Below are 13,566 nucleotides of genomic sequence, written 5' to 3'. Positions count from 1 at the left end.
CCTTCACAGCCATCCTCCACATCCAGCCCTTCCCCTTCACAGCCATCCTCCACACCCAGATTCCCCTTCACAGCCATCCTCCACATCCAGCCCTTCCCCTTACAGCCATCCTCCACATCCAGCCCTTCCCCTTCACAGCCATCCTCCACATCCAGCCCTTCCCCTTCACAGCCATCCTGGACCCAGCCCTTCCCCTTCACAGCCATCCTCCACACACAGCCCTTCCCCTTCACAGCCATCCTCCACACCCAGCCCTTCCCCTTCACAGCCATCCTCCACACACAGCCCTTCCCCTTCACAGCCATCCTGAACACACAGCCCTTCCCCTTCACAGCCATCCTCCACATCCAGCCCTTCCCCTTCACAGCCATCCTCCACATCCAGAGTTCCCTTCACAGCCATCCTCCACATCCAGCCCTTCCCCTTCACAGCCATCCTCCACATCCAGCCCTTCCCCTTCACAGCCATCCTCCACATCCAGCCCTTGTTATATCACAGCCATCCTCCACATCCAGCCCTTCCCCTTCACAGCCATCCTCCACATCCAGCCCTTCCCCTTCACAGCCATCCTCCACATCCAGCCCTTCCCCTTCACAGCCATCCTCCACATCCAGCCCTTCCCCTTCACAGCCATCCTCCACATCCAGCCCTTCCCCTTCACAGCCATCCTCCACACCCAGCCCTTCCCCTTCACAGCCATCCTAATATAATACAATAATTCCCCTTCACAGCCATCCTCCACACACAGCCCTTCCCCTTCACAGCCATCCTCCACATCCAGCCCTTCCCTTCACAGCCATCCTCCACATCCAGCCCTTCCCCTTCACAGCCATCCTCCACATCCAGCCCTTGACCCTTCACAGCCATCCTCCACATCCAGCCCTTCCCCTTCACAGCCATCCTCCACATCCAGCCCTTCCCCTTCACAGCCATCCTCCACATCCAGCCCTTCCCCTTCACAGCCATCCTCCACATCCAGCCCTTCCCCTTCACAGCCATCCTCCACATCCAGCCCTTCCCCTTCACAGCCATCCTCCACATCCAGCCCTTCCCCTTCACAGCCATCCTCCACATCCAGCCCTTCCCCTTCACAGCCATCCTCCACATCCAGCCCTTCCCCTTCACAGCCATCCTCCACATCCAGCCCTTCCCCTTCACAGCCATCCTCCACACCCAGCCCTTCCCCTTCACAGCCATCCTCCACACACAGCCCTTCCCCTTCACAGCCATCCTCCACACCCAGCCCTTCCCCTTCACAGCCATCCTCCACATCCAGCCCTTCCCCTTCACAGCCATCCTCCACATCCAGCCCTTCCCCTTCACAGCCATCCTCCACATCCAGCCCTTCCCCTTCACAGCCATCCTCCACATCCAGCCCTTCCCCTTCACAGCCATCCTCCACATCCAGCCCTTCCCCTTCACAGCCATCCTCCACATCCAGCCCTTCCCCTTCACAGCCATCCTCCACATCCAGCCCTTCCCCTTCACAGCCATCCTCCACATCCAGCCCTTCCCCTTCACAGCCATCCTCCACATCCAGCCCTTCCCCTTCACAGCCATCCTCCACATCCAGCCCTTCCCCTTCACTGTCATCCAACACAACCCTGTCATCAACCAGTACTGTAGACCTGGACATCTGACCGGAGAACTTCACTGTCCCTTGGGGCAAAATGTCCATGAACCTGAGATCAGCCATCACCAGAGGCACACGGCCAACCCCAGGAGAACTAATATAGATGGTGAGAATTACAGTAGATGCAATGAGAATTATTGAGCCTAATCCGACAAGAGCAGATTGCCGTACAACAGCCAAGAGGATGGTACAACAGTACCCGAAAAGCTTCACTGATACAATGAAAGATGGCACTACAATTGGGAGTGGCAGTCTCCCTCTTAAATCAGATGAAAACAGGCGTTGAGCATAAGAATGGTGACAATCCTCTGGTACGGCTAAGAAAGAGAAAAACACTCTCAGGCTCATCGACTGTAGTCAGTGCAAGAGGGCCGACTGACAAACACGGCTGTGTAAGATGGCAGCCTGACTTTCCCACAGAAGAAACTTTGGAGGCAAAGTGTAAGAAATTGGAGCAGCTTTATTCCAGAGAAGGGCCGGCCGGAGGTGACAGAGGGCAACTCTTGCAGCTCATGCAAGCAACGTTTTACTTACAGGGCAGTGCCATCAACGCTAGCCCAGGCACCTAAGATAGCCGAGCTGAGGAGTAAGTGGCAATACCTTTTCACACAGAAGGAACTCTACAACCACTTCAAGTTACTGACAGATGTCTCAATTATCATACAGTACTTCCTCCAGAAACCAACAAATGAAGAGGTTGGGCACATCCTGTCAAGGTTTGAAAAGGATGGAGCAACTGCAGTTGGCCCTTGTGTTGTCCTCCTGCTGACAGCCCATTTCAAAGACCGGACGGATGTACTCCTTCTACAGGCCGATGGGAATTTTACATTCATCTGTATCTCTGCATTTCTATGTATTATATGTATTGTATCTATGTATGTATTTCTATGTATTGTATCTATGTATGTATTTCTATGTATTGTAGCTATGTATGTATTCTATGTATTTTAGAAGTAAAAAAATGTTCAAAATATATGAACGTTATAAAGTGGGGGGGGGTAATAAATCTACACCCTATTCCCCATGCAGAGCACTACGTTAGACCTGGTCAGAAGCACCATAGTACACTACGTAGGGAATAGGGAACCATTTGGAACAGAGACAGTAATTCCCCTGAACATCTTTCTCTTCCTCATCTGGTTTCTTTAACAGCCCTTCACTCCTCCCCTCTTCCTCCCCTCCTCCCTTTTCATTCTATTCTATCAGCCACACCACTAGCTCACCTCCACACAATCCATTTACAAGTTAAAGACACACCTTGGAATAAAAAAAGGAAAACTATTACTAGATGAAGTTTAATATTGTATTTTTTTATTTCCCATCACCATAAAACATATTTAATCACTGAACAGTAGCAGACCTAACTTTATCTGTTCCTGGATCTGGATAGTGGATTAAAAAGACCATCAATCTCCAATGATATTAAAGTACTATTCTGAACATTACTGATAAACTGAGTGGCAAGTCACGATATCTGCTGGTTTTATTGTTTGGTCAATACCACCACCTGCTGGACAGGTTTAATGTTGCTGGACTGAGCAGTATTGGAGGATAAAAGATTCCACATTTAGGGCTGGGTTCCTGGACACCTACATTGAGAATCTACACTGAACATACTTCTAGGATTAATCTGTGTCCGTCCCATATAGTTTAGTTAGTTAGTAAGTGATACTACCTGTTCCATATAGTTTAGTTTAGTTAGTTAGTGATACTACCTGTTCCATATAGTTTAGATAGTTATTTAGTGATACTACCTGTTCAAAGCCACTGAGGAAATCTACATAGAGACAGAGAACCAATTGAGAAAACACATGAATGGTTCTGAATGACAACTGATCTACATCAACACCACACATCTTGATTAACAGAGATGTACAGTGCCTTGCGAAAGTATTCGGCCCCCTTGAACTTTGCGACCTTTTGCCACATTTCAGGCTTCAAACATAAAGATATAAAACTGTATTTTTTGTGAAGAATCAACAACAAGTGGGACACAATCATGAAGTGGAACGACATTTATTGGATATTTCAAACTTTTTTAACAAATCAAAAACTGAAAAATTGGGCGTGTAAAATTATTCAGCCCACTTAAGTTAATACTTTGTAGCGCCACCTTTTGCTGCGATTACAGCTGTAAGTCGCTTGGGGTATGTCTCTATCAGTTTTGCACATCGAGAGACTGAATTTTTTTCCCATTCCTCCTTGCAAAACAGCTCGAGCTCAGTGAGGTTGGATGGAGAGCATTTGTGAACAGCAGTTTTCAGTTCTTTCCACAGATTCTCGATTGGATTCAGGTCTGGACTTTGACTTGGCCATTCTAACACCTGGATATGTTTATTTTTGAACCATTCCATTGTAGATTTTGCTTTATGTGTTGGATCATTGTCTTGTTGGAAGACAAATCTCCGTCCCAGTCTCAGGTCTTTTGCAGACTCCATCAGGCTTTCTTCCAGAATGGTCCTGTATTTGGCTCCATCCATCTTCCCATCAATTTTAACCATCTTCCCTGTCCCTGCTGAAGAAAAGCAGGACCAAACCATGATGCTGACACCACCATGTTTGACAGTGGGGATGGTGTGTTCAGGGTGATGTGCTGTGTTGCTTTTACACCAAACATAAAGTTTTGCATTGTTGCCAAAAAGTTCAATTTTGGTTTCATCTGACCAGAGCACCTTCTTCCACATGTTTGGTGTGTCTCCCAGGTGGCTTGTGGCAAACTTTAAACGACACTTTTTATGGATATCTTTTAGAAATGGCTTTCTTCTTGCCACTCTTCCATAAAGGCCAGATTTGTGCAATATACGACTGATTGTTGTCCTATGGAGTCTCCCACCTCAGCTGTAGATCTCTGCAGTTCATCCAGAGTGATCATGGGCCTCTTGGCTGCATCTCTGATCAGTCTTCTCCTTGTATGAGCTGAAAGTTTAGAGGGACGGCCAGGTCTTGGTAGATTTGCAGTGGTCTGATACTCCTTCCATTTCAATATTATCGCTTGCACAGTGCTCCTTGGGATGTTTAAATCTTGGGAAATCTTTTTGTATCCAAATCCGGCTTTAAACTTCTTCACAAGAGTATCTCGGACCTGCCTGGTGTGTTCCTTGTTCTTCATGATGCTCTCTGCGCTTTTAACGGACCTCTGAGACTATCACAGTGCAGGTGCATTTATACGGAGACTTGATTACACACAGGTGGATTGTATTTATCATCATTCGTCATTTAGGACAACATTGGATCATTCAGAGATCCTCACTGAACTTCTGGAGAGAGTTTGCTGCACTGAAAGTAAAGGGGCTGAATAATTTTGCACGCCCCAATTTTTCAGTTTTTGATTTGTTAAAAAAGTTTGAAATATCCAATAAATGTCGTTCCACTTCATGATTGTGTCCCACTTGTTGTTGATTCCTCACAAAAAAATACAGTTTTATATCTTTATGTTTGAAGCCTGAAATGTGGCAAAAGTTCGCAAAGTTCAAGGGGGCCGAATACTTTCGCAAGGCACTGTACAAGGTTAAAACATATGAATGGTTCTGAATGACAACTGATCTACATCAACACCACACATCATGATTAACAGAGATGTACAAGGTTAAAACATTGCCACCGTGCTTCTACATCTGCATTGCTTGCTGTTTGGGGTTTTAGGCTGAGTTTCTGTACAGCACTTTGACATATCAGCTGATGTAAGAGGGGCATTATGAAAAAAATTGATTTGGTTCCATTGCATTAATGGATGAAATCTCTGAAGATCAAATCAGACAGGAAAAATAAATTGTAAAGAAAAACTGACCATAATGAATCATCACATCTGGGGACCATCACCACCAGCATGACTAGTATCTATGTGGACCCTACTACAGTTTGACTAGCTCAGCTATAGACTACACCAGCATGACTAGTATCTATGTGGACCCTACTACAGTTTAACCAGCTCAGCAATAGACTACACCAGCATGACTAGTATCTATGTGGACCCTACTACAGTTTAACCAGCTCAGCAATAGACTACACCAGCATGACTAGTATCTATGTGGACCCTACTACAGTTTGACTAGCTCAGCTATAGACTACACCAGCATGACTAGTATCTATGTGGACCCTACTACAGTTTAACCAGCTCAGCTATAGACTACACCAGCATGACTAGTATCTATGTGGACCCTACTACAGTTTAACCAGCTCAGCTATAGACTACACCAGCATGACTAGTATCTATGTGGACCCTACTACAGTTTGACTAGCTCAGCTATAGACTAAACCAGCATGACTAGTATATATTTGGACACTACTACAGTTTAACCAGCTCAGCAGTACCAAAAAAGAGATAAAACCCAGGATAGAGGGGCTGAGTGAATGTGGTCTGGACACTGTGGAGGAGGGTCATTGTGTCAGAGACCCTGTAGAAGGACAGAGTACCTGCCTTGTGATCCAGGTACACTCCTACTCTGGAGGACTGAGGGCCTGATGCTTTAGTCTCAACATTATTGTGTATGAAACAATAACCATCACTAGAGCACTCTAAACTCCAGGACTTGTCATTGAGTCCAAATCCACTAGCTCTCTCTGTTCTGCTGATGTCTTTATATGAGACTGCTATATCAAAACACTCCCCACTCCACTCCACCTCCCAGTAACAGCGTCCAGACAGACCCTCTCTACACAGAACCTGGTAGTAGTTAGTGAATCTGTCTGGATGACCAGGATATGGTTGGACTTGGTCTGTATAGGTCACCTTTCTGTTCCCTTCAGACAGAGAGAGTTGTGTGCCTGCTGTGTTTGGGTCCAGTGTGAGCTGACAGGAATCTGGGAGAAGAGCAGAGCAGAGACCAATGAGGGGAGCAAGAACAATAAGTTAAGTCAGATACTGTATCTACCCTGTCTTTGATTAGAGCCCAGCAGAGATCAAATCAGAGAAATATGAGGAGTCAGATAGATACCCAGTCTTTGATTAGATCTACTATTGCTATATATTTCTAGAGGGATTGTTAGGAGTGTCAGTAAAAAGAGACTGTTAGTTACATCACAATGAAGAGACTCACATTGTAACAACTGTTCTCTGGTCTTGGGCTCTGGATGCAGTACAAGCTCCACTAAATTCACTACAGACACACAAACACATTGACAGAGAGAGGGAATGTTATCATCATACCATTTTCCACATGTATATAACTAGTAGGGAACTGTCAATGGTCTAAAGTTGATGTTCTTATTATTTTCAACACACCTGTAGTGGAGATCTTGGTCCATTCTCCTTTAAGGAAGTCTTCTAGTTTCTCTCTCAGTTCAGACACAGTCTTACTCACATCTCCAAAGTACTGAAGAGGACGGACAACGATGCTGGGTAAGTCTGAAGATACACTGTTACTGGAGAGAGACTGATAACTCTGGAGAGAGAGAGAGAGAGAGAGAGAGAGAGAGAGAGAGAGAGAGAGAGAGAGAGAGAGAGAGAGAGAGAGAGAGAGAGAGAGAGAGAGAGAGAGAGAGAGAGAGAGAGAGAGAGAGAGAGAGAGAGAGAGAGAGAGAGAGAGACTGATAACTCTGGAGAGAGAGAGAGAGAGAGACTGATAACTCTGGAGAGAGAGAAGAGAGAGAGAGAGAGAGAGAGAGAGAGAGAGAGAGAGAGAGAGAGAGAGAGAGAGAGAGAGAGAGATAAGAGAGAGAGAGAGAGAGACTGATAACTCTGAGAGAGAGAGAGAGAGAGAGACTGATAACTCTGATAACTCTGGAGAGAGAGAGAGAGAGAGAGAGAGAGAGAGAGAGAGAGAGAGAGAGAGAGAGAGAGAGAGAGAGAGAGAGAGAGAGAGAGAGAGAGAGAGACTGATAACTCTGGAGAGAGAGAGAGAGAGAGAGACTGATAACTCTGGAGAGAGAGAGAGAGAGAAAGAGAGAGAGAGAGAGAGAGAGAGAGAGAGAGAGAGAGAGAGAGAGAGACTGATAACTCTGGAGAGAGAGAGAGAGAGAGACTGATAACTCTGGAGAGAGAGAGAGAGAGAGAGAGAGAGAGAGAGAGAGAGAGAGAGAGAGAGAGAGAGAGAGAGAGAGAGAGAGAGAGAGAGAGAGAGAGAGAGAGAGAGAGAGAGAGAGAGAACAGATCCAAATGATTGAGAGTTTTCATTTCACATCACATGTAACAAGGCAGTTTAGTTACCTGGAGGAAATGGATGTGATCCTCTGTGTGTGAGAGCTGCTCCAGCTCAGTGCTTCTCTTCCTCAGCTCAGCTATCTCCTGCTTCAGTTGCTCCAGGAGTCCTTCAACTTGACTCACTTGAGCCTTCTCTTGGTCTCTGATCAGCTCCTTCACCTCAGAGCTCCTTCTCTCAATGGAGCGGATCAGCTCAGTAAAGATCTGATCACTGTCCTCCACTGCTGCCTGTGCAGAGAGCTGTTAAGAAGAGAGAGAGAGAGAGAGAGAGAGAGAGAGAGACTGACTTGTCTTAATTTAATGAGCTATCCTCATTACACTAACACCCCCCCAAAAACACATTGCGTACCACCACAACCTCCACACAATCACATTATACAGTACCCAATACCACAGCACCGCCCAGCACCACATTCCAACCGTGCATTCAACCCCTTGCATTCAACCCCCCCTGAGCCCCCATACCTCCTGAAACATCTCCACGCTCTTGATAATTTTGCTAAACTCAAACTCTTCACTAAGACATCAACAGTAATGGCATTACCCTGGCAACACAGAAAAAAACATGATGAACAGTCTGTCATTGCAGAAAATGGATACCCCTCCCCAACTCAACCCGAGCCATCCACCTATTGCTGTCCAGGGCTCCATGTAATACCCTCCACTGGATGACCCCTGACCTTTCCAGCGCTGGGAGCTTATAGAGCACCCTCCACCTATACCCTGCCACTGATGCCCCTTCACTTCCGTTTAGCTCCTCATGTGTCTAACCTTGACACTGGGGGTGTACAGTACCTTACCCCCCATCTCTGAAAACTCCCCCAGGCTCAGTGTTAGAAGTAAGTTAGTGCTCCGGACTCCCCTGCCAGTCCCCAGTCTCTGGTGTCACTTGCAGTGGTGGAAATGGTGGTGGCCCCTCCTCAGGCTGCTCCAGCCCCCTCCTCACAGGGTCAGGCAGAGCCTACTGGACCTCCACATGACTCTCTCCAGCAGCCTGAGAGATGTTAGTCCCGCCTGCTCTGCCAACTCGTGTATTTTTTCCCAACCCCCCCTTGTGTGTGCTTCAGCAGCAACCAGGCCCTCAGTACTGCAGCATAGAAATCAGGGACCCCTGCTGTATTGAGTCTCCCCGGCCGCATGATGAAGAGCTGCTGATCCAGCCCCAGACCACCAGCCCTCCTCAACAGAGCACATGCCGGTGCCCTCCAGCCCACTTCTGTACGGTACAGTAGCATCTGAGCTGCTTTGAGTCAGAACGCTGCCACCCTGCTCTCCAGGTCCACCAGTCCTTGTCCACCCTCCTGGACAGGCAGGTACAGTACCACCGCTCCCCTCAGCCAGTAACCCCCCGACCAAAAAATAATTCACTATCTTGCTCTGCAGGTCCACAAGCAGCCCACAGAGGGGGTTGAGAATGGACAGTTTCTGCATTAGGGAGGATTCTGCCAAGTTGTTGATGATCAGCACCATCCCTCTGTATGACACTTGGGAGAGGAGCCACCTCCACTTCGTCACCTTTCGACAGCACCGCTTGTGACAGTCCTTCCCAGTTCTTCCTATCCCACCCCTCCGAGCCCAGATACACCCCAAGCATCTTGAGTCACTCACAGCCCCACTGCAACCCCCCTGGAATCTGCGGAGGTGCACTGTCCCTCCATGCTCCAGATAACAGAGCCTCACTCTTGCCCGTTTACCTGGGGCAAGCTCATCCCTAACCAACACAGATGTCATCAGCGTATGCTGACACTGCTATGCCTGTTCCCAACCCTATGCCTGGCTCCCACACTCTCTGTAGCCTCCTGCGTAGCAGGCAAAGAAAGGGCTCAATAACAAGAGTGTATAGCTGCCCCGACAGAGGGCATACCTGATGAATTCCTCGCCCTACCCAGACTGGCCTACCTCCCCCCACCTTGTCCATACCAGCCTTACATAATTACAAAAAGGAGATTATCCTGATTAAAATGTCTGACTTGAAAAAAAATCAAAATATACACATTGCGAGATATTTTTTGAAATAAACAGACATCTATATTTCCCCTTTGGGAAACAATGGGACGACCTCAGAGTTTCAGGAGTATTTCATTTTTTAAAACATTTTAACTACCAGCAATTGATAACAGCATTGTAAGCAGCCCAAACTTACATCATTAGAAATAATAGGTTATCCTGATTAAAATGGTGTAGAACTTCAAACCATTATTATTTATTATTATTAACCAAATATATGCATCTATTAGCGATCATTGGAGAAATAGACAGACATGTCCCTATTTCCCCAAAACAATGGCAGTCTGAAAGTTATAACAGCAGTCTTTTATTTAACCAGCTTACCATTTATCTACTACCATTTACGTTTTTGTGTTTAACATTTAGTGGTTTGTAATCTATCGGTTAACTTCTTGACGCAACCCATCCCGTTACCGGGATCATTTTCATCAACAACCTCTCAACAAAAAATAAATTACTAAAGATATTTAAATTCATGAAATCACAAGTGCAATATAGCAAAACACAGCTTAGCTTTTTGTTAATCCACCTGTCATGTCAGATTTGGAAAATATGCTTTACAGTCGAAAGCAATCCAAGCGTTTGTGTAAGTTTATTGATCACTAGAAAAAAAACGTTATGAACACCTAGCATCAAAGTAGCTTGGTCACGAAAATCAGAAAAGCAATCAAATGAATTGCTTACCTTTGATGATCTTCAGATGTTTTCACTCACGAGACTCCCAGTTACACAATAAATGTTCGTTTTGTTCCATGAAGATTATTTTTATATCCAAAATACCTCCATTTGTTTGGCGCGTTATGTTCAGAAAGCCACAGGAAAGAGCGGTCATGACAACGCAGACGAAAATTCCAAATAGTGTCCGTAATGTCCACAGAAACATGTCAAACATTTTTTACAATCAATCCTCAGGTGGTTTTTCAAATATATAATCAATAATATATCAACCGCGACTCTCATTTTTAGAAGGAGAGGGAGAGACAATGGCTGCCCCACCCTGTTGCGCAAGCAAACACCCAGCTATCCACTGACGCGATGTTATCTTTCTCGCTCATTTTTCAAAATAAATGCCTGAAACTATGCCTAAAGACTGTTGACACCTTGAGGAAGTGATAGGGAAAGGAATCTGGTTGATATCCCTTTATTAAATGGAGCAAAGGCAGGCTATGGAACATGGAGTTTTCAAAATAGAAGCCACGTCCTGGTTTGATTTTTCTCAGGTTTTTGCCTGTTCTGTTATACTCACAGACAATATTTTGACAGTTTTGGAATCTTTAGAGTGTTTTCTATCCCAATCTGTCAATTATATGCATATTCTAGCATCTGGTCCTAAGAAATAGGCCATTTACTTTGGGAACATTATTTTTCCAAACATTAAAATAGTGCCCCCTAGCTGAAAGAGGTTATTAAGAGAGTTGGGCAGTAACCGAAAGGTGGCTGGTTCGAATCCCCAAACCGACTAGGTGAAGAATCTGTCGATGTACCCTTGACAGATTTAGGCACTTAACCCTAGTCATTGTCGTGGCAAAGACCAGTGTCTGGCCCTCTACTACTCCAAACTGGACCCGTCTTAACCTGGTACGGTATAGCACAAAAACATTAGCTTTACTATCTGGAATGCTCTTTAGGCTTTATTACCCAAAGACATTGTAAATCTCTGTCAGTGCTATCTCTTAGAGGCCCATTCTCAGTGGAACACACACACAATAGTTGACAGAATCCTCTATTCTGTCGAATAAAACAACCATTCGTAATGCAATACAAAGATTATAATAAAATCTATAACAATCTTGCAATTTTTCATGACATCTCCCCAAGATTATAGTCCCAGGAAACATTTCAAAGAGAGACAATGACACCCCCATTTTCCCAGAAAAAAACCCACAAAACACTTCATTAGTATTCATTATACTACACCGATACAGAAACACAAAAGTTAACTAGAAACAAAACCTAATAATAATGATAATTCCACTGTACTTCAAATCATTAATCATCAATTTGAATCTACATCAATGTATATGCATGATTAATTGAACATACACTACCTTTAGATACAATTATCCTGTTATCATTACTATTTAAATGTAATTTTTTTATCCTCTGTCGCAAATGTAGTACATTTCTCAGCGTAAGGAATCAGTGACATTTAATCCCAGGCATTTAATAAAAATGTAGATGTGTTCTCCCATGTCTCCTTTAACATACATACTTTAGGTAACTTCCGTCCATCTTCCAAGAAAGAATCCTACTCAAACATATCAGATAATACAATGTTTAATTAAGTAAAATCAAAACCTAAAATCAACAATAAACAGTAAACAAATAAACAAACCCATAACCACTTTAATCAGCAATCTAATCATTTAAACCTGTTGATATGTTTAGTAAAAACTATCCAGATTTTGAACAAATCTATAATCTTTCAAAAGTTGGCGCGTAAAAATCTAAACTTGCTTTTTTCCACTCATATCTTCAAGGTTTGCATTCCCCAAAGGTCAATAATGTTCAGCTCATACATTAATGATCTTCCTTCTGTCTGTACAGGGTCTGAAGTTCCAATGTATGCAGATGATACAGTGATACATGCATGCAAATAACAAACAACAAGCTACACAAGAACTCACTACTGTAATGGTTCAGATTACAAAATTGCTCAGAGACTCATGTTTGCATCTAAAAAAAACACAGTCAAGATGTTCCTTGCAAAGAAAACAACTGATACCCCTGAGACAGATGTCTATGTATCAGTGTTACGGTTTTCTTCCGTCGAAGGAGAGTCGGACCAAAATGCAGCGTGGTTAGTTCGATACATCTTTAATGAAGACAAAAAACACAAACTATACAAAAACAATAAACGTAACGTGAAAACCGAAACAGCCTATCTTGTGCAAACAAACACAGAGACATGAACAATCACCCATGAAACACTCAAAGAATATGGCTGCCTAAATATGGTTCCCAATCAGAGACAACGAGAATCACCTGCCTCTGATTGAGAACTGCCTTAGGCAACCATAGACTTCTGCCCTGCTTATGCCTCCAAGGTGCCCTCCTCACAAAGGAATACACATTCAGAGCCTACGTAACAGAGGTTTTTATAAAAACTCGACTTCAAGTGTGTGTGGTTTGCTCACCTCTTTCTTAAATTAAACGAAGTTTGAGATGTGGTATCCACTCGGCTCGCTGCTTCTCAGATCAAAGGTGGGTCCATCTGCTTCATTCCCGAAGTGTGGTTTCCCTGAGATCCCAAGTTTGAGGGATCCCTTGTGCACGATTTACCTAGGTCGTCAGGAGCGGTCACCAAGTGAAGATTCACTAACCACACACCAGTCAGAGTTATACTTAAACTTCATCTTTAATAATATGAGCTTTACACTAGCCTTTGAGCCTCAGAATTCATTATAGACACTGAATTGATAGACACTGGTGCTCTTCCATGCCATCCCTAGGAGGTGTGCGTCACTTGAGTGGGTTGAGTCTCTGACGTGATCTTCCTGTCCGGGTTGTCGCCCCCTTCGGGTCCGTGCCATGGGGGAGATCTTCGTGGGCTACAATTGGCCTTGTCTCAGGGTAATAAGTTGGTGGTTGAAGATATCCCTCTAGAGGTGCGGGGGCTGTGCGTTTGCAAAGTGGGTGGGGTTATATCCTACCTAGTTTGCCCTATCCGGGGGTATAGTCAGACGTCTCCCGACCCATCTGGTCTCAGCCTCCAGTAATTATGCTGCAATAGTTTATGTGGCGGGTGGCTAGTCTGTTATATCTGGAGTATTTCTCCTGTCTTATC

General features: G+C 44.8%; 1 protein-coding gene and 1 pseudogene across 4 annotated transcripts in view; one reads left to right on the top strand and one right to left on the bottom strand.

Annotated features, from left to right (window-relative positions):
* LOC124037532 overlaps positions 1-13,566 on the top strand; it is a 116,719-nt pseudogene that overhangs the window by 26,264 nt on the left and 76,889 nt on the right.
* Positions 1-13,566, bottom strand: part of LOC124037530 (E3 ubiquitin/ISG15 ligase TRIM25-like) — a 48,690-nt gene that overhangs the window by 19,549 nt on the left and 15,575 nt on the right. Inside the window, exons 3-6 of one of the 4 annotated variants that reach the window (XM_046352322.1) lie at positions 7,779-8,012; positions 6,855-7,014; positions 6,670-6,729; positions 5,731-6,433 (exon numbers count right to left, since the gene is read on the bottom strand). In XM_046352322.1, the coding sequence (XP_046208278.1) occupies positions 5,919-6,433; positions 6,670-6,729; positions 6,855-7,014; positions 7,779-8,012 (969 nt within the window). In that variant the 3' untranslated portion in view covers positions 5,731-5,918. Of the gene's footprint in view, positions 1-5,730; positions 6,434-6,669; positions 6,730-6,854; positions 7,015-7,778; positions 8,013-13,566 lie in introns of those variants that run through there. The other 3 variants (XM_046352324.1, XM_046352323.1, XM_046352325.1) reach the window with 3 other exon arrangements.

This window comes from Oncorhynchus gorbuscha, linkage group LG06, assembly GCF_021184085.1.
Source record: "Oncorhynchus gorbuscha isolate QuinsamMale2020 ecotype Even-year linkage group LG06, OgorEven_v1.0, whole genome shotgun sequence".
In the NCBI taxonomy this organism is placed as follows: Eukaryota; Metazoa; Chordata; class Actinopteri; order Salmoniformes; family Salmonidae; genus Oncorhynchus; species Oncorhynchus gorbuscha.
The sequence above is the reverse complement of the archived record's forward strand: the minus strand, read 5'-3'. Positions and strand labels throughout refer to the sequence as shown.